Genomic DNA, 25,998 nt, shown 5'->3' with positions numbered 1-25,998 from the left:
AGGAACCGTACAACGTAGCCGACGTGCTCTGACTATAACACGCCCACTTCCCATAAAACAGAAGTGAAAGCAAAAAAGCCCGATTTCAGAGCCAGGAGACGCCCGATGCACGACCACCTATCTGGGTACAGACACTTCCGTAAAGATTCTACAAACATGGAGGGTAAGTCCTCTGATCTATCCAAAACCGATTTATAGCTGCAGTGTTTTGTTCCTAACTTCAAGAATAGTTTACATACAGTATCATATCTACCCACGTAGCTCGAGTCGATCCTCACTGCAAAGTTTAATTAATTGGAGTGGATTAATTAGTAGGCTAAGTAGCTGGTTTACTGCAGAGAGCCCTATTTTAAACTTATATTTTAGCGCGTTTTGTGGGCTTCTCTTCTGAAATGTTATTGCGCATTTACCAGAGGTGGTAGCCAAAACTGCTCAGTAAGAGTAAAGCTACTTCAAAATAATATTACTCAAGTAGAAGTACAAAGTGTTGATCCAAGAAATGGCTCAGGTAAGAATAAAAAAAATTATTTTGGAAAACTTTTAAGCCTACTCATGTAAGGGTAACTGATGGAGTAACTTAATGCATAACTACCTTTTATCTAAGGAGTGATGCAAGAAACTTTTGTCACTTGTAAACTTACTCATAGTAGGAGGAGTAACCAAAACTTTTACTCAAATAAGAGTAAAAGTAAAACGAAAAATATTACTCAAGAGTAAAAGTATACTGTCATAAGTGCTCTGAAAAGTAATTGACTACCACCTCTGGCACTAAAACCACAGACTTCATATTTATTGATTCAAATAGAGAAACTGTGTCATTTTACTTTTACTAGGCTATAGTGTAATGTAAAGTACACTGTACTGGTGCCTGTTCCTTATTTCCTTATTTTTGTAGGTATAATATTTGTAATATTTTAGTTTTTCCATGTTTGGGACTGTGTAATTTTGTACTTAAGTAAAAGTACCATTACTTGTCTAATAATGTACTCAATTACAAGTACAGGTAACCTGTTGTTCCCAAAGTTGTATTTAAGTAAAACTTAAAAATATACCTGAAAAATAGTCTACTTTCTATGCTACTTATATAGTCTACCTACTATAATGCAATTTTAGACCAGGCTTTTTTTTTTCTTTTTTTTTTAAATAAAACTTAATTCAGCCATTTTAAACCACAGTCTGCACATTCTCTGAGCTCTGCCCTATCAGAGCAGGAGATCCACTGTGGTTATGTGTGCTTTTGGGTACAGAAAGGAACAGAGACAGTTGTGTTTTGTTTCATTCACACATGTTTAACACACAAACCCTGCATATTTACGCTTAGCTCTTCTCTCAAACAGAAAACACTCTGTTCCACCTTGTGATGCCAATCTGCGCTATCAACCCCTCTGACCATCACCAACACTTACACACATACACTCCACTTTCATAGTAGGCAATGTGGGTGAAGTGTCTTGCCTAAGGATACAACAACAGTTTTTTGCTGAGATCTGATGAGATCAATTGAACTGGAAGTAAAATGCAATTGTTGGTGTCCTAGAGGTTTGGAGAAGAGCAGTGTGCAGGTAAAATGAGCCACCGTTCAGCTTCCCACTCCATTTTGAGATATGTTATTATATTGTGAAGAATGAGGCACATGTGCATGTATGAATAGCTATGTAAGAAAACGAAACAAACACCTATGTCATATTTTTTAAGCTCTGAATAAATCAATGAAAAATGGGGATTTGGGGATTTGGGGGAAATGTAAAGTTACTTTTAAAAAGACAACATTGATCTGGAATCTTAAGGTGTCTACTTCTGTTGATACAGGCTACTCCATACTGATAAAGCAAGGATTCAGTTCAAGTACCAAAACAATGTAATTTTCTGTATTTTTCCCAACAGCAGCAGACAGGAGGATTGTGCTTCTGGGTAAGACCGGAGCTGGCAAGAGCAGCCTGGCCAACACTATACTTGAAGATGGTAGTTTGTTTAAAGTCTGTCACTCCTCCACATCTGGAACAGTGATGTGTCAGTCTGAGATCAAAACAGTGCATGGAAGAAATGTGCAGCTAATCGATACTCCTGGTCTTTTTGATACCGATTCAAATGCCCCTGATTTTACGAAGGAGATCCTGAATTGCATGATTGAGTGTGCAGAAGGAGTCCAAGCCTTTCTGCTGGTGCTCAAAGTGGAGAGGTTTACCAAACATGAGCTGTCTGTGGCTGAAGTTATCTGTAAACACTTCTCAGAAGAGGCTCTCAAATACACCACACTGGTCTTTACTCAAGGTGATCAGCTGAAAGAGGGGGTCACTATAAAGGAATGGGTCAAAGATAATGAAGCCCTGACCACCCTGATTCAGAAATGTGGAGGTCGCTGCCATGTGTTTGATAATAAATACTGGAACAACAGCAGTGATCTATACAGGAACAACCAGCACCAGGTCAAAGAGCTGCTCAAGACCATCGACCAAAGTGTGCAGAAGAACAAAGGGAGATGCTACACCAATGCAAACCTTGAAAAAGTGAATGAAAAAATAAACGACCAAATCAGGATAATCAAAGCAGCACCAGAGAATGCCAAATTGTCAGACGTGGAGGTCCGGAAGAAGGCTAAAGAGAACACATTTGACTTTTTCTGGCCCATCTTATCAGGTCTAGGCACAGTGGTGCTTGGTGTCGCCGTTTTCATTGGAATGGTAGTTTTAAAAGCACACTAGGCTGGGGAAGAGTCTCAGATCAAGGCAATCTAAAGATTATGGTTCCAACCATAATAAATGTTCTATTCTAAAGATTATGCCATGTTTTTTCTCTTATATTTGCATATCTGATAATAATTAATAAGCTAAATTTAAAGTATAGTAAGTGTAACACATTTCTGTAAATATCAAATTCAGTTTTCTTTTATGTGCGTGTTGCGTGGACAAACTTTGGGATTCCAGCTTGTATGTTTTTGTTGCTTTGTGCATTAGTCAGATAAATGACTTTTGTTGGAAATGAAAACAAACATCAAAGAAGTCATGAAAGTAGTTCTGCAAATCAAGGTTCTGGAGGAATTTTAATTATTGTTGTGTTTTATGCTTAAATAATAAAAATATTCTTGGATTAATATTTTTTTTGTATTATTTTTAATACACAAATGTTTGCAAGTATAGTCATATTCTTTTGTTGTATTTTATTGTATTTATTTTATTTTATTGGAATGCCCTTTGAGATGCAGGGTTACATTCATAAATAGATTCTTTAAAATGTCTTTGACAGAAATGCTTTAAAAATCCCTGTTTTGGACAAAGGTAGGCCTACAACTGGAGGATTTGGCTATCATTTTGAAAATTAGTAGCCTAAGTCCGTATTTTCCGTTATAATTGTTGACAAAAATCTAAACATAATTAGGATGTCACAGGAGATTACAATCACATATCACGCATACATATGATTGTTTTGCTATGTCTGATTATAGCTTCTTGGGAAGAGGAGGCGACAGAATATACAGGACCAGTACAACGTAGGCGTAGCCATGCGACGTGCTCTGACTATAACACGCCCACTTCCCGTAAAACAGAAGTGAAAGCAAAAAGAGCCCGATCTCAGAGCCAGGAGACGCCCGACGCACGACCACCTATCTGGGTACAGACACTTCCGTAAAGATTCTACAAACATGGAGGGTAAGTCCTCTGATCTATCCAAAACCGATTTATAGCTGCAGTGTTTTGTTCCTAACTTCAAGAATAGTTTACATACAGTAGCCTATCATATCTACCCACGTAGCTCGAGTCGATCCTCACTGCAAAGTTTAATTAATTGGAGTGGATTAATTAGTAGGCTAAGTAGCTGGTTCATTGCACAGAGCGTTTTTTAGGCCTGTATTTTAGCACGTTTTGCGGGCTTCTCGATGCGCTTTTTACAATCCTATCCCGTGTGGCTATAGCCTCTAGTGCACAACTGTTTTGTGTTGTTCGTACTCCCCCTAATGTTCATAATAATGACACATAATAACCTCATCTCTTATGTAATGCGCATTTACCAGAGGTGGTAGTCAAATCTTGTACTCAGTAAGAGTAACGCTACTTTCAAAATAATGTTACTAAAGAAGAAGTACAAAGTCGTGGTCCAAGAAATGACTCGGGTAAGAGTAAAATATATTTGGGATAACTTCTAGGCCTTCTCTTACCTACAACTGAAGGAGTAAGGAGTAACTGTAACATTGATTGATTTCTGATTTGATGTTAATACATAACTACATTTTATCGAAGAAGTGGCGCAAGAAACTTTTGTCACTTGTAGACAAGAGTCACCAAAACCTTTACTCAAGTAGGAGTACTGTGACTTCAATGAAAATATTACTCAATTAGGAGTAAATGTATACTACCATAAGTGCTCTGAAAAGTAATTGAGTACTACCACTTTTGTGGCAGTAAAACCGCAGACTTCATATTTAGTGATTCAAATTGAGAAATCGTGTCTTGTGATTTTACTTTTACTAGATTATAGTGTAATATAAAGTACAGTCTTTGTATTGTTGCTTATTCCTTATTTTTATAGGTATAACATTTTCCATGTTTGGGGCTGTGCAATTTTGTACTTCAGTAAAAGTACGGTTAATTGGCTAATAATGTACTCAGTTACAAGTCGCCCATTGTTTCCGAAAACTGTATTTAAGTAAAAGTTAAAAGTACGCATGAAAAATAGTCTACTTTATAATTCAATTTTAGATCAGGCTTTCAAACAAAACTTAATGCAGTCCTTTTAAAACAGAGTCTGCATATTCTCTGATCTCTGCCCTATCAGAGCAGGAGATCCACTGTGGTTGTGTGTGTTTGTGGGTACAGAAAGGAACAGAGACAGATGTGGCCTGGAAAATGTTACTAATTACAATTACTTGGCTATAATTATACTCCTTTACAAGTACAGGTTTAAAGGTCCTATATTGCACAAAATTGACTCTTGTGAGCTTTAAGTCATGTTATAATGATGTTACCTCATCACAAACATACCTGGAGTTGTGTTTTGTTTCTTTCATTCATGTTTAACACACAAACCCTGCGTGTTTGTGCTTAGCTCTTCTTTCAAACAGAAAACTCTCTGTTCCTTCCACCTTGTGATGTCATGTGGCAATACAAGAAGTACTCCACTGTGTTTTTAAACCCCATACCCCCTCATTGGAATCATTTAGATGATTTCAGCCCTGGAATTGCCAATCTCGTTTAAGATAAAGTTAAAAGGTATATGTTAACCTGAAACTACCACTTCACGACATCACAAGATGGAACAGAGCATTTTGAACTTTGGAGATATAGACAGATTAATAATAAATATTACTCAGACATGTGTGAATGAAACAAAAATACAACTCCAGGTATGTTTTTGAGAAGATAACGACATTATAACATGATTTAAAGCTCACAAGAGTCAATTTTGTGTGCAATATGGGAGACACGGCCTACATTAAAACTAAAATCAGTTTGTTTTCTGGTAGTCCTAATACACATTTTTAATATCTATTTTTTAGACTCAAATACTCGAAGAATTGTCCTGATTGGCAAAAGTGGCAGTGGAAAAAGCAGCCTGGCCAACACCATTTTCGGAGCTCAAACTTTCGACGTGAACCACAGCAGTGACTCTAGATCTAAATTCTCCCAGGCCCAAACTAGAACTGTGAACGGACTGAAGTTGACATTGATTGACACCCCTGGTATTTTCAACACCGACCGCTCCAGTGACGAAATTCAGTGTGAGATATTTAGCTGTTTGATCCAATGCTCGCCCGGACCCCACGCCTTTATTTTCGTACTTTTGGTGGAGAAGTTTACAGAGCAAGAACAAGCCATCGTCGATCAAATTCAGACGCATTTCGGTGATGAGGTTTTCAAATACACCACGGTAGTCTTCACTCACGGAGACCAGCTGCCCGAAACGATGAAAATTGGTGAGTTCGTGGCTCAGAGCAAAGGGCTGAGCGAATTGGTCCGGAAATGTGGTAAACGCTGCCATGTGATTGACAACAAGTACTGGAAAAACACCAAGCAAAATGAATATCGAAGCAACACGTTTCAAAGGAGAGAGATCCTCAGTTCAATCGATATGACATGTCAACAAAACAACAATGGCTTCTTCATTAATTCGAAGTTACAGCAAGTGGAAGCCGATATTCGAAAAGAGCAAGAACGTATTCGCAAGTTGAGAGGCAATTCTGCGGAGGAGAGCAGAGATGAAGCAAAGCAAATAGTCCTTCAAAAATTCATACAAACACAGCAACGAACGCGCTATCTGAAATATATATTTAATTGGTGCTGGTTTTTCCGTTGTCTCGTATATTCTGATGGCTCAAATGGTAAGTTTTTTCAGAGGGGGTAAAGTGATGTCAGGGTCAGGCCCAGGTGCAAATGAGGTGCTGGTTCCTTCAGTGGTGGAGGTGGTACAGGAAGTAGTGACACCGATAAAAACTACTTTAGATTACATCATAGAAACCATAGAAGCAGTGCTCAAAAGAAGCGTGTGGTCTAACTCCAACAAGACGCAGCCCATGTAAGACAGACAAGAGTTATCGTGATCAAAAATGCAACTTAAAATTATTTAAAGGACCCGTATTTTTCTGTGTACTGATATATGTTACCAAAAGCATACCCAGAGTTGTATTTTGTTTCATTCACACAGGTTTAACACACAAACCCTGTATATTTATGATGTCATGTGGTAATATAATAAGAGCTCCACTGTGTTTTTAAACTCCAGACTCCTTTACTTGAATCATCTGGATGATTTCAGGCCTGGAATTGCCAATCTCTACTGAGCTAAAGGTAAAAGGAGCTATTAACTTGAAAACTACCACTACATGACATCACAAGGTGGAACACAGCATCTTGAGCTCTGGAGATGTAGACAGACTAAATAATAAAGAGTTACTCAAACACATGTGAATGAAACAAAACACAACTCCAGGTATGTTTTTGAGGAGGTAAAAGCATTATAATAACATGTCTTAAACATCACAAGAGTCGATCTGTAGCTCTTCAAACAAAAAAAATAAAAAAAAAAAAAACAGCTAATCTTGTAGTTTAGACCTCTACAAACGTGTTCTGCAATGCACAAGAGTCGTCTCTGTTAATTCACCAGTTCATATTTCAGTCTTATGTCATTGTTATTGCTTCCAAAAAAAGTATATAAATTACAAATGGAATCACAGTGTCATTTTTAACAAACCGACTGAGGGGATAAAACACCACATTGTAAAGAGATTCATTATGGTTTGTAAAATTCAGTTTTATTCTGTCTGTGTAATTGATATGTCTCAGATAAGTTGTCAATGTGATTATTTGATGTTCCATTAATCATTTAAGGTTTTTCAGTATGTTTTTTTTTTTTTTTTTTTTTTTTAACCTGATCACAAAAAACAACAGTGATTTTATTTCCTCTGAATAAAATAAATGAATAAATGACCAAATAAAAGAACCAGTGAACTTTGCATGTGTTCTATGATTAATGTCTCACAAAAAACATTGGTGAAAATTAGCATGGGGGATCTGTCACCATAGAGACTTAATTGCTTTGCCTGTAATGTTTCTTAGTGTGGCATTAAACCTGTCTTGCATTTATTCAAATTTATGTTTTTTATTGCATGTGGTGCACCTAAGAAGCTTTATTACTTGATATAGCCTTCAGTTTAAAGGTGTAATGGGAAAATACCACTATTGCTACTACGTGCAGTTATTCACAGTTTTCATTGTGTGTTTTAAATCCTGTTTTAAAGAGAGCTGCTCTCCTCATATTAGGGAGTAACTGTCCTTGCGTATCCTTTGGGGCATCATAACCCAGCACAGATGTTTCCTTTTCTTTTGGTAATACTTGCTTAGATACTCCTATATATGTTTTGTGAGTCTGACGCTGGTTCAGACAGAGTTACAACCCTGCATTGAACCGACTTGTCCTCTGCCTCTCTTTGCAAAGATATTAAATAAACTTTTATTTTTATGCTTCAACGGATGTCTATTATTTAAAAAGAACATTTTCCACAACAAAGGGCCCTTATTATTGTATTTTCTGATGTATGTTATAGTGTTGTTTCCTCATCACAAATATACCTGGAGTTTTGTGTGTGTGTGTGTGTGTGTGCGTGCGTGTATTTATTTATTTTTTTAAATCTCTACAGAAACAAAAGGTCAAATGTAGCTGTTAACTTGAGAACTACCTCTTTCACAAGCTGGAACTGAGTATTTTGGAGGTGTAGACAGACTGACAATAAAGGATTTACTTAACCATGTGTGAATGAAACAAAACACAACTCCAGATATAATTTTGAAGAGGTAACAACATTCTAACATGGCTTAAAGCTCACAAGAGTAATAAGAGTGTGTAATATAGGGCCGGTAATGCCATACTGTGGAATTCAAATAGTTTTATACCTTATATAATGGGGAAAACAACATTGAGACAACATTGGCATGGCACATTCAGTTCTATTTCACATGCACATAAATAAAGCTATACCAGAAAATTGAAGGGTAATTTTTCTTGTTAGACCGGTTTCAAACGTTAATAACAAGACAACAGAGTATTTTAGAGTGACCTTATTTCAGACTATAGCTTATTTGGTTGTCTCATGGTTACTCAGACAAAGCAGTTGAAAAACAAACAAACAAACAAAAAAACAAACTTAAATTAACTTGAATCTTTTAGCAAACGTAACCGCAGCGTGCAGGAGGTGAAGAGAAAGAAAGAAAGAAAGAGGAGAGAGAGAGAGAGTCATGGACGGTGAGTTTTCTTTCTTTTTTTTTCACTTTTTGCATATAAGATTCTTGTTTTTACTGTTACATTTATTTTTACGTAGATTACATTCATCACATTACATGAATTAGCCTAATATGTCAACACTGTAAACAACACGCGAACGTAATCTTGCTGGCTTTTTTTACTTTCGATTTCAAGTTTTTACTAGACTGCGTGGAGAGGATATAATAAAAAAAAATAAACAAACAAATAAATAAATAAATAAATAAATACATGTAAAGTATACTCAAGAGTAACGTTACTTCAACATAATGAAAAATCAAATATATTTTTAACTTTTACTTGAGTCATTTCTTAGATCGCTGTTTTGTAGTTCTACTTGATTATTATTATTTTTTAAAGAACGTTACTCTTGGGTAAATTTTTTCGGCTCCTCTGCACACCACTGGCAATTGCTAACTGCGAAACATTAATTTACAACTTTTTTCTCGTGAAAAATAGAACGCCTCCCGCATTCTGTCTAACTTGCGAAAAGTGATGTTTATTTACAGTGGAGTATCAGGAAAATGGTTTGAATAATCAAATCTGGTTGAATAATCAAAATGGTTTGAATAATCAAATCTGAACTAGGTGTGGCTGGAATGAAATCCAACTGGAGCACCCAGAATGCATAGTGAAAAAAAATCCATAAGTTATACAAGATCTAATGATCTTGTATAACTGCTTGTGCACATTATACACAAGCAGTTCGACCTACAGTAGTTGACTTCAGGCACACAGACATGTCATGAATGTAGCAGGTAAAAGGACAAACCTGCAGAGGTATATTCAGAATAATATTTGTACCTGTGACATGTGAATGCAAGTAAAACAGGTCTAAAGGTGCGCTGTGTAACTTTTCTGGTGGAGGGTCAGACAAATGCTTTTCTGAGATGTTATTGCTTTGTCTGGAATGTTTCACAGTATGACATTAACCTTTTTATCTTCATGGAGACCAAACCAGACCAAGTTCCAGGGCAGATGGGTGTTTTTCTAAATATCTTTGAGCTATAAAACCACCTGTAATAGAGTAAATGTAAGGTAGAGCTGTATTAATTATAATTATTGCATTTATATAGTTCCTTTCAACACCCCCAAAGCACTTTATAGAGCATTAGTCATTCACTTCACACTCACTGGTGGTAAGTTACTGATGTTACTTCTGTTAGTCTGTCCCAGCTGCCCTGGGGCAGACTAACAGAAGTGAGGCTGCCAATCTGCGCTATCAACCCCTCTGACCATCACCAACACTTACACACATACACTCCACTTTCATAGTAGGCAATGTGGGTGAAGTGTCTTGCCTAAGGATACAACAACAGTTTTTTGCTGAGATCTGATGAGATCAATTGAACTGGAAGTAAAATGCAATTGTTGGTGTCCTAGAGGTTTGTGAGAAGAGCAGTGTGCAGGTAAAATGAGCCACCGTTCAGCTTCCCACTCCATTTTGAGCTATGTTATGTTATTATATTGTGAAGAATGAGGCACATGTGCATGTATGAATAGCTATGTAAGAAAACGAAACAAACACCTATGTCATATTTTTTAAGCTCTGAATAAATCAATGAAAAATGGGGATTTGGGGATTTGGGGGAAATGTAAAGTTACTTTTATAAAGACAACATTGATCTGGAATCTTAAGGTGTCTACTTCTGTTGATACAGGCTACTCCATACTGATAAAGCAAGGATTCAGTTCAAGTACCAAAACAATGTAATTTTCTGTATTTTTCCCAACAGCAGCAGACAGGAGGATTGTTCTTCTGGGTAAGACTGGAGCTGGCAAGAGCAGCCTGGCCAACACTATACTTGAAGATGGTAGTTTGTTTAAAGTCTGTCACTCCTCCAAATCTGGAACAGTGGTCTGTCAGTCTGAGATCAAAACAGTGCACGGAAGAAATGTGCAGCTAATCGATACTCCTGGTCTTTTTGATACCGATTCAAATGCCCCTGATTTTACGAAGGAGATCCTGAATTGCATGATTGAGTGTGCAGAAGGAGTCCACGCCTTTCTGCTGGTGCTCAAAGTGGAGAGGTTCACCAAACATGAGCTGTCTGTGGCTGAAGTTATCTGTAAACACTTCTCAGAAGAGGCTCTCAAATACACCACACTGGTCATTACTCAAGGTGATCAGCTGAAAGAGGGGGTCACTATAAAGGAATGGGTCAAAGATAATGAAGCCCTGACCACCCTGATTCAGAAATGTGGAGGTCGCTGTCATGTGTTTGATAATAAATACTGGAACAACAGCAGTGATCTATACAGGAACAACCAGCACCAGGTCAAAGAGCTGCTCAAGACCATCGACCAAACTGTGCAAAAGAACAAAGGGAGATGCTACACCAATGCAAACCTTGAAAAAGTGAATGAAAAAATAAACGAGCAAATCAGGATAATCAAAGCAGCACCAGAGAATGCCAAATTGTCAGACGTGGAGGTCCGGAAGAAGGCTAAAGAGAACACATTTGACTTTTTCTGGCCCATCTTATCAGGTCTAGTCACAGTGGTGCTTGGTGTCGCCGTTTTCATTGGAATGGTAGTTTTAAAAGCACGTTAAGCTGGGGAAGAGTCTCAAACCAAATCAATTTCTATTCTTTCTATTCTTTCATTCTGCTCTAAAGATAGTGTAATGTTTATCTCTTATATATGCATATATGTATAGAGATAGTAATGACTCTGCTAAAGTTACGTGCTGTAGTAAATGTAAAACATTTCTGTAAAGATCAAATTCAGTTTTCTTTTATGTACGTGTTGTGTGGACAAACTTTGGGAGTCCAGCTTGTATGTTCTTGCTGCTTTGCTGATCAGTCAGACCTTTCCTGGAGATTAATACAATATTTTTAAAAGTCCTAAAAGTTCTGCAAATCAAGTCTGGGAGAATTTTAAATTGTTATTCTGTATTCTTAAATAATAATAAAAATATATTGTTGGAATCAATCTTTTATTTATTTTATTTATTTATTATCTACTAAGGCTGGGGTCTCAGACTCGCGGCCCGGGGCCAACTGCGGCCCGCGGAAGGATTTTTTGCGGCCCTCCACTTGATTCCAAAGAATAATGTCAGTGCGGCCCGCGTAGATGTACGCACAATCCCACCCCCCTCCACCGCGGGCCGCACTGACAGATGAAGCTGCAATCGGTGCCCATGCAGATTCACAACAGATTATTAACGCAGTTTGCATCCCAAAACTCAATTTACAGCAGTTGTGAAGCAAAGAGTCTAAGTGGATCTGTTAATACAAGTACACGCGCACATACGGCGTCACCGAAGAACCAAAACAAACCACACATGGTGGTACACGTGTGCGCACTTCACTTTACGCTCCCACAACCACAGCATCAGAGCGCAGAGGAGGCGCTGACAGAATCCCCTGTTCATAAGTATGGGACCTTTATTGGAGGGCTAATAAGAAATAAAAAGACATTGACAGTCTGTTTACCTGCTCAATACTCGTGCGTAACTTGCTGGCAACCCGATGACCAAGCTCCACCTGTGCGTCGCCGAAATCCACGCGCACTCAGCGGCAAACACAGCTGTCCCATCAATATGCAAGCACCACAAAACTGCAGTGATCTATTCCAGAGGCTTGGCGACATGTTAATCAAAAAGTACGAGGCAAAAAATAAGCGTCTTCCATCCATGTTTGACATACGAGAAGCAGATACACTCCAGTGTGTCCGCTTTCACACCGGCAAACGAACCAAAACTGGTCCGATTAACGAGCCTCTGTATCCCGGTAGAACAGTGATATCTCCAGTAACCAATACTGATGTTCCCTGTTAATACCGCGGGCCGTCCTCATCTTATCACCATGAACTCATAAAACAGCAACGTAGAACTTTCTACAAACTCACCGCATCAGCCCAGAGTTCGGGTAACAGCAGCAGCCAACAGCGTTCACAGTAGCGCGCAGCTCCTCAGGACGGCGCTGGAGTCTGGTCCTTGGTCTTCTGTCGTCCTACAAGCGCGTTGGTCAGATGGTCCGGAGGCTCTGTCCTCCATGTGCTGGTTCCAGACGGTGGCGAGCAAGACCAGGGCGCAATGACTGGGTCTGAGCGGGTATGTTCCGCCGTCTGCGCGCTGGTTCAGTGTTCCGTGCGGGGAAAGTGAGAATGCGCTGTGGAATATACCTACAGGTCTGTGCTGCTCCTGTCCTCCGCCGCTCAAGACCGCGGCTGGTTCCGAAGGTGCAAAGCATCCGGACAGAACGTAATCCAGTTTAGTTGTGTCCGCATTTGGTTCTTCCCGGGGAAAAGCGCTTTTCACTCCCCGCTCCACGTCATCTGAGCCCGGACAGAACCGGAGCTGCTCCTGCTGGTTCGGGACTCCGGTTGGATCTAGTCCGACTGTATTCTCACACTAGGCTAAAAGCAGGACATTTTTTAATTAAAAGTGAATCAATTGAATGGGCGATTGCCTATTGCCATAAAATTATTTGGTTAATTAAAGCCTAAAATAACAATGCTGGTTCCTACATGATCACGGGAACACGGGACCTCTGTGCAGGTCCTGAACAGAAGTACACACCCCCATTTTTGACTCACTCTGGAGCCACATGTTCACACGTACTTGCTCTGATCTTCGTGTATTACATTCTCTGTATTGGCCATTGTTGGTAAAATATTTCGAAAATGAATCGCGGCTGCGTTGGACACAATTTGTTACTGCGCTGGGTCGTACAGTGCGTCATTACAGGCAGGGAGACGCGTTTCTCCCATGATGCATCTAGAATAGTTCGTTTGGACCTGCTGTCTGTGGTTTGGACCCCGGGTTCGCGTTCACACCAGAAGAACCGCACCAAGTTGGTCATTTGGTGCGGATTCAACGAACCAAGACCACCTCTTTTTTGAGGTCTCGGTCCACTTGAGTTGGTCCGGCTCAGAGTCCGATTGACGCTTTCACACCAACGCAAAACGAACCGAGCTAACCACTTCTGGTTCGAATGGATCGTTTGGTGCACACCAAATACTGTCGGTGTGAAAGCACCTAATACAGGTCAAGGCTCACTGATGAGCATCTTCAATCTATCCTGAGGATCTCATATGCTTCCTCCTGCAAGCCAAATATCTCTCAGCTGTACAAGATGAAGCGTAGCCTGGTTCAACCAGCAAGGAGTAGGCAAAAGAAGAAGAGTAGACGTATTAGTTTAAACTTACGTTCTGAATACATTTTCATGTTCTGAACTGTTATTAAAGATTAAGAAAGTGTGTTGCGTGTTGTTCTTTCTCTCTCCTTTTTCCCGTGCAGCTGCTTATCGAATACACAATGCGGCCCAGCCTCACTCAGACTTTATCTAATGTGCCCCCAGGTAATTTGAGTTTGAGACCCCTGTACTAAGGGTTGTGGTTTGGGTGTTAGTATAAATTTAATTGTTTAGCCATGCTACTTGTAGTTTGTTTAGGGGGCGGGAAATAAAAGGAACCGTACAAGTAGCCGACGTGCTCTGACTATAACACGCCACTTCCCATAAAATAGAAGTGAAAGCAAAAAGGCCCGATCTCAGAGCCAGGAGACGCCCGATGCACGACCACCTATCTGGGTACAGACACTTCCGTAGATTCTACAAACATGGAGGGTAAGTCCTCTGATCTATCCGAAACGATTTATAGCTGCAGTGTTTTGTTCCTACAAGAATAGTTACATACAGTATCATATCTACCCACGTAGCTCAGTCGATCCTCACTGCAAAGTTTAATTAATTGGAGTGGATTAATTAGTAGGGCTAAGTAGCTGGTTTACTGCAGAGAGCCCTATTTTAAACTTATATTTTTAGGCGTTTTGTGGGCTTCTCTTCTGAAATGTATTGCGCATTTACCAGAGGTGGTAGCCAAACTGCTCAGTAAGAGTAAGCTACTTCAAAATAATATTACTCAAGTAGAAGTACAAAGTGTTGACCAAGAAATGGCTCAGGTAAGAATAAAAAAAATATTTTGGAAAACTTCTAAGCCTACTCATGTAAGGGTAACTGATGGAGTAACTTAATGTATAACTACCTTTTATCTAAGGAGTGATGCAAGAAACTTTTGTCACTTGTAAACTTACTCATAGTAGGAGGAGTAACCAAAAAAATTTACTCAAATAAGAGTAAAGTAAAACGAAAAATATTACTCAAGAGTAAAAGTATACTGTCATAAGTGCTCTGAAAAGTAATTGACTACCACCTCTGCACTAAAACCACAGACTTCATATTTATTGATTCAAATAGAGAAACTGTGTCATTTTACTTTTACTAGGCTATAGTGTAATGTAAAGTACACTGTACTGGTGCCTATTCCTTATTTCCTTATTTTTGTAGGTATAATATTTGTAATATTTTAGTTTTTCCATGCTGTGTAATTTTGTACTTAAGTAAAAGTACCATTACTTGTCTAATAATGTACTCAATTACAAGTACAGGTAAGCCGTTGTTCCCAAAGTTTGTATTTAAGTAAAACTTAAAATACCTGAAAAATAGTCTACTTTCTATGCTACTTATATAGTCTACCTACTTAATGCAATTTTAGACCAGGCTTTTTTTTTTCTTTTTTTAAAATAAAACTTAATTCAGCCATTTTAAACCACAGTCTGCACATTCTCTGAGCTCTGCCCTATCAGAGCAGGAGATCCACTGTGGTTATGTGTGCTTTTGGGTACAGAAAGGAACAGAGACAGTTGTGTTTTGTTTCATTCACACATGGTTTAACACACAAACCCTGCATATTTACGCTTAGCTCTTCTCTCAAACAGAAAACACTCTGTTCCACCTTGTGATGCCAATCTGCGCTGACCATCACCAACACATTCACATAAGTATGTGGTGAAGTGTCTTGTTTTTTGCTGAATATGAATCACTGGAAGTTGCAATTGTTGGTGAGAGAGAAGAGCAATGTGCAGGTAAAATGAGCACCGTTCCTTCCCACTCCATTTTGAGATATGTACACTGTGATGTATGAATAGCTCGAAACAAACACTATGTCATATTTTTTAAGCTCTGAAAATCAATGAAAAATGGGGATTTGGGGATTTGGGGAAATGTAAAGTTACTTTTAAAAAGACAACATTGATCTGGAATCTTAAGGTCTACTTCTGTTATACAGGCTACTCCATACTGATAAAGCAAGGATTCAGTTCAAGTACCAAACAATGTATTTCTGTATTTTTTCCAACAGCAGCAGACAGAGGATGTGCTTCTGGGTAAACCGGAGCGGCAAGAGCAGCCTGGCCAACACTATACTGAAGATGGTAGTTTGTTTAAAGTCTGTCACTCCTCCCACATTGGACAGTGATGTGTCAGTCTGAGATCAAAACAAGTGCATGGAAGAAATGTGCAGCTAATCGATACTCCTGGTCTTTTTTGATACCAATTCAATGCCCTGATTTTACGAAGGAATCCTGAATTGCATGACTTACCAGTAAAAGACACATCTCACTTGTCTAATAATGTACAAAGCAGCACCAGGAAAGTCTAACTGTCAGACGAGGACATCTTCAAGAAGGTTAAAGAGAACACCTTTGATTTTTCTGGCCCATCTTATCAGGTCTGGGCACAGTGGTGCTTGGTGTCGCCGTTTTCATTGGAATGGTAGTTTTAAAAGCACACTAGGCTGGGGAAGAGTCTCAGATCAAGGCAATCTAAAGATCCCATGGTTCCAACCATAATAAATGTTCTATTCTAAAGATTATGCCATGTTTTTTCTCTTATATTTGCATATCTGATAATAATTAATAAGCAAAATTTAAAGTATAGTAAGTGTAACACATTTCTGTAAATATCAAATTCATTTTTCTTTTATGTGCGTGTTGCGTGGACAAACTTTGGGATTCCAGCTTGTATGTTTTTGTTGCTTTGTGCATTAGTCAGATAAATGACTTTTGTTGGAAATGAAAACAAACATCAAAGAAGTCATGAAAGTAGTTCTGCAAATCAAGGTTCTGGAGGAATTTTAGTTATTGTTGTGTTTTTATGCTTAAATAATAAAAATATTGTTGGAATAATATTTTTTTTGTATTATTTTTAATACACAAATGTTTGCAAGTATAGTCATATTCTTTTGTTGTATTTTATTTTATTTATTTTATTTTATTGGAATGCCCTTTGAGATGCAGGGTTACATTCATAAATAGATTCTTTAAAATGTCTTTGACAGAAATGCTTTAAAAAAATCCCTGTTTTGGACAAAGGTAGGCCTACAACTGGAGGATTTGGCTATCATTTTGAAAATTAGTAGCCTAAGTCCGTATTTTCCGTTATAATTGTTGACAAAAAATCTAAAACATAATTAGGATGTCACAGGAGATTACAATCACATATCACGCATACATATGATTGTTTTGCTATGTCTGATTATAGCTTCTTGGGAAGAGGAGGCGACAGAATATACAGGACCAGTACAACGTAGGCGTAGCCATGCGACGTGCTCTGACTATAACACGCCCACTTCCCGTAAAACAGAAGTGAAAGCAAAAAGAGCCCGATCTCAGAGCCAGGAGACGCCCGACGCACGACCACCTATCTGGGTACAGACACTTCCGTAAAGATTCTACAAACATGGAGGGTAAGTCCTCTGATCTATCCAAAACCGATTTATAGCTGCAGTGTTTTGTTCCTAACTTCAAGAATAGTTTACATACAGTAGCCTATCATATCTACCCACGTAGCTCGAGTCGATCCTCACTGCAAAGTTTAATTAATTGGAGTGGATTAATTAGTAGGCTAAGTAGCTGGTTCATTGCACAGAGCGTTTTTTTAGGCCTGTATTTTAGCACGTTTTGCGGGCTTCTCGATGCGCTTTTTACAATCCTATCCCGTGTGGCTATAGCCTCTAGTGCACAACTGTTTTGTGTTGTTCGTACTCCCCCTAATGTTCATAATAATGACACATAATAACCTCATCTCTTATGTAATGCGCATTTACCAGAGGTGGTAGTCAAATCTTGTACTCAGTAAGAGTAACGCTACTTTCAAAATAATGTTACTAAAGAAGAAGTACAAAGTCGTGGTCCAAGAAATGACTCAGGTAAGAGTAAAATATATTTGGGATAACTTCTAGGCCTTCTCTTACCTACAACTGAAGGAGTAAGGAGTAACTGTAACATTGATTGATTTCTGATTTGAAGTTAATACATAACTACATTTTATCGAAGAAGTGGCGCAAGAAACTTTTGTCACTTGTAGACAAGAGTCACCAAAACCTTTACTCAAGTAGGAGTACTGTGACTTCAATGAAAATATTACTCAATTAGGAGTAAATGTATACTACCATAAGTGCTCTGAAAAGTAATTGAGTACTACCACTTTTGTGGCAGTAAAACCGCAGACTTCATATTTAGTGATTCAAATTGAGAAATCGTGTCTTGTGATTTTACTTTTACTAGATTATAGTGTAATATAAAGTACAGTCTTTGTATTGTTGCTTATTCCTTATTTTTATAGGTATAACATTTTCCATGTTTGGGGCTGTGCAATTTTGTACTTCAGTAAAAGTACGGTTAATTGGCTAATAATGTACTCAGTTACAAGTCGCCCATTGTTTCCGAAAACTGTATTTAAGTAAAAGTTAAAAGTACGCATGAAAAATAGTCTACTTTATAATTCAATTTTAGATCAGGCTTTCAAACAAAACTTAATGCAGTCCTTTTAAAACAGAGTCTGCATATTCTCTGATCTCTGCCCTATCAGAGCAGGAGATCCACTGTGGTTGTGTGTGTTTGTGGGTACAGAAAGGAACAGAGACAGATGTGGCCTGGAAAATGTTACTAATTACAATTACTTGGCTATAATTATACTCCTTTACAAGTACAGGTTTAAAGGTCCTATATTGCACAAAATTGACTCTTGTGAGCTTTAAGTCATGTTATAATGATGTTACCTCATCACAAACATACCTGGAGTTGTGTTTTGTTTCTTTCATTCATGTTTAACACACAAACCCTGCGTGTTTGTGCTTAGCTCTTCTTTCAAACAGAAAACTCTCTGTTCCTTCCACCTTGTGATGTCATGTGGCAATACAAGAAGTACTCCACTGTGTTTTTAAACCCCATACCCCCTCATTGGAATCATTTAGATGATTTCAGCCCTGGAATTGCCAATCTCGTTTAAGATAAAGTTAAAAGGTATATGTTAACCTGAAACTACCACTTCACGACATCACAAGATGGAACAGAGCATTTTGAACTTTGGAGATATAGACAGATTAATAATAAATATTACTCAGACATGTGTGAATGAAACAAAATACAACTCCAGGTATGTTTTTGAGAAGATAACGACATTATAACATGATTTAAAGCTCACAAGAGTCAATTTTGTGCAATATGGGAGACACGGCCTACATTAAACTAAAATCAGTTTGTTTTCTGGTAGTCCTAATACACATTTTTAATATCTATTTTTTAGACTCAAATACTCGAAGAATTGTCCTGATTGGCAAAAGTGGCAGTGGAAAAAGCAGCCTGGCCAACACCATTTTCGGAGCTCAAACTTTCGACGTGAACCACAGCAGTGACTCTAGATCTAAATTCTCCCAGGCCCAAACTAGAACTGTGAACGGACTGAAGTTGACATTGATTGACACCCCTGGTATTTTCAACACCGACCGCTCCAGTGACGAAATTCAGTGTGAGATATTTAGCTGTTTGATCCAATGCTCGCCCGGACCCCACGCCTTTATTTTCGTACTTTTGGTGGAGAAGTTTACAGAGCAAGAACAAGCCATCGTCGATCAAATTCAGACGCATTTCGGTGATGAGGTTTTCAAATACACCACGGTAGTCTTCACTCACGGAGACCAGCTGCCCGAAACGATGAAAATTGGTGAGTTCGTGGCTCAGAGCAAAGGGCTGAGCGAATTGGTCCGGAAATGTGGTAAACGCTGCCATGTGATTGACAACAAGTACTGGAAAAACACCAAGCAAAATGAATATCGAAGCAACACGTTTCAAAGGAGAGAGATCCTCAGTTCAATCGATATGACGTGTCAACAAAACAACAATGGCTTCTTCATTAATTCGAAGTTACAGCAAGTGGAAGCCGATATTCGAAAAGAGCAAGAACGTATTCGCAAGTTGAGAGGCAATTCTGCGGAGGAGAGCAGAGATGAAGCAAAGCAAATAGTCCTTCAAAAATTCATACAAACACAGCAACGAAAGCGCTATCTGAAATATATATTAATTGGTGCTGGTTTTTCCGTTGTCTCGTATATTCTGATGGCTCAAATGGTAAGTTTTTTCAGAGGGGGTAAAGTGATGTCAGGGTCAGGCCCAGGTGCAAATGAGGCGCTGGTTCCTTCAGTGGTGGAGGTGGTACAGGAAGTAGTGACACCGATAAAAACTACTTTAGATTACATCATAGAAACCATAGAAGCAGTGCTCAAAAGTAGCATGTGGTCTAACTCCAACAAGACGCAGCCCATGTAAGACAGACAAGAGTTATCGTGATCAAAAATACAACTTAAAATTATTTAAAGGACCCATATTTTTTCTGTGTACTGATATATATGTTACCAAAAGCATACCCAGAGTTGTATTTTGTTTCATTCACACAGGTTTAACACACAAACCCTGTATATTTATGATGTCATGTGGTAATATAATAAGAGCTCCACTGTGTTTTTAAACTCCAGACTCCTTTACTTGAATCATCTGGATGATTTCAGGCCTGGAATTGCCAATCTCTACTGAGCTAAAGGTAAAAGGAGCTATTAACTTGAAAACTACCACTACATGACATCACAAGGTGGAACACAGCATCTTGAGCTCTGGAGATGTAGACAGACTAAATAATAAAGAGTTACTCAAACACATGTGAATGAAACAAAACACAACTCCAGGTATGTTTTTGAGGAGGTAAAAGCATTATAACATGTCTTAAACATCACAAGAGTCGATCTGTAGCTCTTCAAACAAATAAAATACAAAAAAAAAAACAGCTAATCTTGTAGTTTAGACCTCTACAAACGTGTTCTGCAATGCACAAGAGTCATCTGTTAATTCACCAGTTCATATTTCAGTCTTATGTCATTGTTATTGCTTCCCAAAAAAGTATATAAATTACAAATGGAATCACAGTGTCATTTTTATCAAAAACCGACTGAGGGGATAAAACACCACATTGTAAAGAGATTCATTATGGTTTGTAAAATTCAGTTTTATTCTGTCTGTGTAATTGATATGTCTCAGATAAGTTGTCAATGTGATTATTTGATGTACCATTAATCATTTAAGGTTTTTCAGTATGTTTTTTTTTTTTTTTTTTTTTTTTTAACCTGATCACAAAAAACAACAGTGATTTTATTTCCTCTGAATAAAATAAATGAATAAATTACCAAATAAAAGAACCAGTGAACTTTGCATGTGTTCTATGATTAATGTCTCACAAAAAACATTGGTGAAAATTAGCATGGGGGATCTGTCACCATAGAGACTTAATTGCTTTGCCTGTAATGTTTCTTAGTGTGGCATTAAACCTGTCTTGCATTTATTCAAATTTATGTTTTTTATTGCATGTGGTGCGCCTAAGAAGCTTTATTACTTGATATAGCCTTCAGTTTAAAAGTGTAATGGGAAAATACCACTATTGCTACTACGTGCAGTTATTCACAGTTTTCATTGTGTGTTTTAAATCCTGTTTTAAAGAGAGCTGCTCTCCTCATATTAGGGAGTAACTGTCCTTGCTTATCCTTTGGGGCATCATAACCCAGCACAGATGCAGATGTTTCCTTTTCTTTTGGTAATACTTGCTTAGATACTCCTATATATGTTTTGTGAGTCTGACGCTGGTTCAGACAGAGTTACAACCCTGCATTGAACAGACTTGTCCTCTGCCTCTCTTTGCAAAGATATTAAATAAACTTGTATTTTTTTGCTTCAACGGATGTCTATTATTTAAAAAGAAAATTTTCCACAACAAAGGGCCCTTATTATTGTATTTTCTGATGTATGTTATAATGTTGTTTCCTCATCACAAATATACCTGGAGTTTTGTGTGTGTGTGTGCATGTATTTTTTTTTTTTTTTTTTAAATCTCTACAGAAACAAAAGGTCAAAGGTAGCTGTTAACTTGAGAACTACCTCTTTCCCAAGCTGGAACTGAGTATTTTGGAGGTGTAGACAGACTGACAATAAAGGATTTACTCAACCATGTGTGAATGAAACAAAACACAACTCCAGATATAATTTGAAAAGGTAACAACATTCTAACATGGCTTAAAGCTCACAAGAGTGTGTAATATAGGGCCGGTAATGCCATACTGTGGAATTCAAATAGTTTTTTACCTTATATAATGGGGAAAACAACATTGAGACAACATTGGCATGGCACATTCAGTTCTATTTCACATGCACATAAATAAAGCTATACCAGAATCCGGTTTGAAGGGTAATTTTTCTTGTTAGACCAGTTTCAAACGTTAACAAGACAACAGAGTATTTTAGAGCGACCATATTTCAGACTGTAGCTTATTTGGTTGTCTCATGGTTACTCAGACAAAGCAGTTGAAAAAACAACAACAAAAAAAACAAACTTAAATTAACTTGAATCTTTTAGCAAACGTAACCGCAGTGTGCAGGAGGTGAAGAGAAAGAGAGAGAGAGAGAGAGAGAGAGAGAGAGAGAGAGAGTCATGGACGGTGAGTTTTCTTTCTTTTTTTTCACTTTTTGCATATAAGATTCTTGTTTTTACTGTTACATTTATTTTACGTAGATTACATTCATCACATTACATGAATTAGCCTAATATGTCAACACTGTAAACAACACGCGAACGTAATCTTGCTGGCTTTTTTTACTTTCGATTTCTGCGTGGAGAGGATATAATAAAAAAATAAACAAACAAATAAATAAATAAATAAATACATGTAAAGTATACTCAAGAGTAACGTTACTTCAACATAATGAAAAATCAAATATATTTTTTACTTTTACTTGAGTCATTTCTTGGATCGCTGTTTTGTAGTTCTACTTGAGTATTATTATTTTTTAAAGAACGTTACTCTTGGGTAAATTTTTTTTGGCTCCTCTGCACATCACTGGCAATTGCTAACTGCGAAACATTAATTTACAACTTTTTTCTCGTGAAAAATAGAACGTCTCCCGCATTCTGTCTAACTTATGAAAAGTGATGTTTATTTACAGTGGAGTATCAGGAAAATGGTTTGAATAATCAAATCTGGTTGAATAATCAAAATGGTTTGAATAATCAAATCTGAACTAGGTGTGGCTGGAATGAAATCCAACTGGAGCACCCAGAATGCATAGTGAAAAAAAATGCATAAGTTATACAAGATCTAATGAAGGCTGATCACATTACACACAAGCAGTTCGACCTACAGTAGTTGACTTCAGGCACACAGACATGTCATGAATGTAGCAGGTAAAAGGACAAACCTGCAGAGGTATATTCAGAATAATATTTGTACCTGTGACATGTGAACGCAAGTAAAACAGGTCTAAAGGTGCGTTGTGTAACTTTTCTGGTGGAGGGTCAGACAAATGCTTTTCTGAGATGTTATTGCTTTGTCTGGACTGTTTCACAGTATGACATTAACATTTCTATCTTCATGGAGACCAAACCAGACCAAGTTCCAGGGCAGATGGGTGTTTTTCTAAATATCTTTGAGCTATAAAACCACCTGTAATAGAGTAAATGTAAGGTAGAGCTGTTTAATTATAATTATTGCATTTATACAGTTCCTTTCAACACCCCCAAAGCACTTTATAGAGCATTAGTCATTCACTTCACACTCACTGGTGGTAAGTTACTGATGTTACTTCTGTTAGTCTGTCCCAGCTGCCCTGGGGTAGACTAACAGAAGTGAGGCTGCCAATCTGCGCTATCAACCCCTCTGACCATCACCAACACTTACACACATACACTCCACTTTCATAGTAGGCAATGTGGGTGAAGTGTCTTGCCTAAGGATACAACAACAGTTTTTTGCTGAGATCTGATGAGATCAAGCTTTGACCTGGTTTTGCAGAAGACGTGGTTTAATGTCATACAGTGGAACATTCCAATTAGAACAGAGACATAGCCATAGAAATAAGCACGGACGGACCCCCAACCAAAAAGTTACATAGTGCACCTTTAAATTGAATTCATCTTGTTTTTTTTTCTAGCGCAAACTTCCACTCGGATTGTGGTGCTTGGGAAAACTGGCAGTGGGAAGAGTAGCCTGGCCAACACCATTCTGGGAGAAAAGCTTTTCCACATCGGCCACGCTGCAGTTTCAGACCAGAACTTCTGTCGTGCAGAATCCAGGATCATCAACGGAAAACCAGTGACTTTGATTGACACTCCAGGCTTCTTCGACACCTGCTCTTCCGAAGATCTATTTAAAAGAGAATTAGTCCGATGCTTCACGCAGACTGCGCCAGGACCCCACGCTTTTCTAATCGTGCTCAAAGTAGAGAGGTACACCACCCAGGAGCAGGAGCTGATCAGCAAAATCACCCAATATTTTTCAAAGGAGGCGTTTAAATTTGCCATAGTTGTATTCACGCACGGCGATCAGCTGGAGCCAGACCAAACCATTGAAGATTTTGTCCAACCGAATCTGGCGCTAAGAAATTTGGTTGAAAAATGTGGAGGAAGATGCCACGTAGTTGATAACAAACACTGGAACAACCCTGGTCAAGATAAGATGAGAAGTAACTGCTTTCAGGTTGCAAACATACTTAGTACAGTTGAGAGCGTTGTTAAAGAGAATAAAAATGGCTACTACACAAACAATTTATTTCAAAAAGTAATGCAAGAGGTAGAGAGAGAGGAGGAAAGGATCAGGCAAACTGCATCAAACAGCGAAATGTCCCCAATTGAAATCAGATCACAAGCCAGAACTAGCATCGCCAATGTGCTGATGATCAAATTAGCAGGAGTAGCAACAGGGGCACTAATAGGGGCCTTCTTGGGGCTAGTGGATATGATGAGGACCACTCTGGAGAACCTGGAAAGTAGTGCTGGTTCATCTGGGATTTCAAGGGATATAGTGGTGTCTACGGTCCAGGGAGGAGTACTGCAAGGGGGAATGGCGGGCTATCAGGCAGCCCGTGGAGCAACCAGCGTGAATGAATGAAGCAGTGCAGCAGACTTTTGAAGAACTCACTAGAAATATCAGGCAGTAAGAGCAGGGTTAATGTTCGTTAGTAGGGTTCGGAAAGATGGAACGTATAGCTCTGGTTTTGACAGTTTATGTTTTTTATTTGTTTTTGTTTTTTTAACATTAGAAGGTGGCAAATCAGTTTTTAAAGTTACTGAAACATGTTAAAGGTCCAATATTATGTGAAATTTACTCTTGTGAGCTTTAAGCCATATTAAAATGTTGTCACCTCATCAAAAACATACCTGAAGTTGTATTTGGCTTCATTCACACATGTTTGAGTAACCCTTTATTATTTGTCTGTCTACATCTCCAAAGCTCAAAATGCTCTGCTCCACCTTGTGATGTCATCTAGCAGTAGTTTTCACATTAACAGCTACCTTTTATATGCAAGACTGGTGTGTTAAATATAAAACAAAACACAGCTCCAGGTATGTTTTTGATGAGGAAACGACATTACACAATATGGGCCCTTTAACTAACCTTAAAACATGATTCTTTTTTTTACCTGTTTCAAGTACTTTCTGTAGCCTTCCTCAGAGGGAGTGTTCACCTAATCACACACAGAATGGACTCTTGGAGAAGGCATGCAAAACTAAGCAGCCTACAAGACATGTTCCCTACACCATCTGTCACTTATGAGGAACGCTACAAGAAGTAATGTAGATGACCTGTTTCTCTTTATCTTCAAATTCTAAATCATTGTGTTTTGTTGTTATTAAATTATAATTAAACTTACTTGGGATATGTCTCAGTGTGTCTCAGAACTGGATCTGCATGTTTTTGAATGGAAAACCTGGAACATTTTGAATAAGGAAAAAGCTGTTATTGCCATTGGCCTCACAAAATCAGCAAGATCAACATGCACATAGTATTAAGGTTTTCAAACATATTGAAAATAAGATATTAAGCCATACTAAAATAATAACTAAATAATTTCCCTTGTGGATCAATAAAGTTTGTCATTCCCATGCACAGACTTCATGTTTTACACATATGCAATGACTTTTATATGCAAACTATAGTGGGAGGACACCGTGGTTTAGACTTAGTGCCTCTTCGTTGGTGCTCTGGCCAGCCGGGCCTCTTGGCACATTGCACAGTTCAACCAGGGCTGTTATCTGGCTAACAAGTCATGACTTCATCCCTATCAGTAGTTCTTGTCCCATTGAGTTAGTT

The 25,998-nt window shown here is 38.3% G+C and overlaps 3 protein-coding genes across 3 annotated transcripts; all 3 read left to right on the top strand.

The window, feature by feature from the left end:
• Nucleotides 1-77: 77 nt before the first annotated feature.
• Nucleotides 78-7,958, top strand: LOC129409694 (uncharacterized). Its single transcript, XM_055156194.1, has 3 exons — nucleotides 78-163; nucleotides 1,885-2,700; nucleotides 5,492-7,958. The coding sequence occupies exons 1-3, from the start codon at nucleotides 106-108 to the stop codon at nucleotides 6,334-6,336; spliced, it is 1,719 nt and encodes a 572-aa protein (XP_055012169.1). The 5' UTR covers nucleotides 78-105; the 3' UTR covers nucleotides 6,337-7,958.
• A 765-nt stretch (nucleotides 7,959-8,723) lies between these two features.
• Nucleotides 8,724-20,191, top strand: LOC110175828 (GTPase IMAP family member 8-like). Its single transcript, XM_055156193.1, has 3 exons — nucleotides 8,724-8,730; nucleotides 10,485-11,297; nucleotides 19,122-20,191. The coding sequence occupies exons 1-3, from the start codon at nucleotides 8,724-8,726 to the stop codon at nucleotides 20,138-20,140; spliced, it is 1,839 nt and encodes a 612-aa protein (XP_055012168.1). The 3' UTR covers nucleotides 20,141-20,191.
• Nucleotides 20,192-22,135: 1,944 nt separating this feature from the next.
• Nucleotides 22,136-25,433, top strand: LOC129409744 (GTPase IMAP family member 7-like). Its single transcript, XM_055156291.1, has 2 exons — nucleotides 22,136-22,350; nucleotides 23,840-25,433. The coding sequence occupies exons 1-2, from the start codon at nucleotides 22,344-22,346 to the stop codon at nucleotides 24,793-24,795; spliced, it is 963 nt and encodes a 320-aa protein (XP_055012266.1). The 5' UTR covers nucleotides 22,136-22,343; the 3' UTR covers nucleotides 24,796-25,433.
• The last annotated feature ends 565 nt before the right edge of the window (nucleotides 25,434-25,998 follow it).

This window comes from Boleophthalmus pectinirostris, unplaced genomic scaffold (assembly GCF_026225935.1).
Source record: "Boleophthalmus pectinirostris isolate CB_2022bp ecotype Guang Dong unplaced genomic scaffold, ASM2622593v1 HiC_scaffold_20, whole genome shotgun sequence".
Classification (NCBI taxonomy): domain Eukaryota; kingdom Metazoa; phylum Chordata; class Actinopteri; order Gobiiformes; family Gobiidae; genus Boleophthalmus; species Boleophthalmus pectinirostris.
This window is presented reverse-complemented; position numbering and strand designations above follow the sequence as displayed.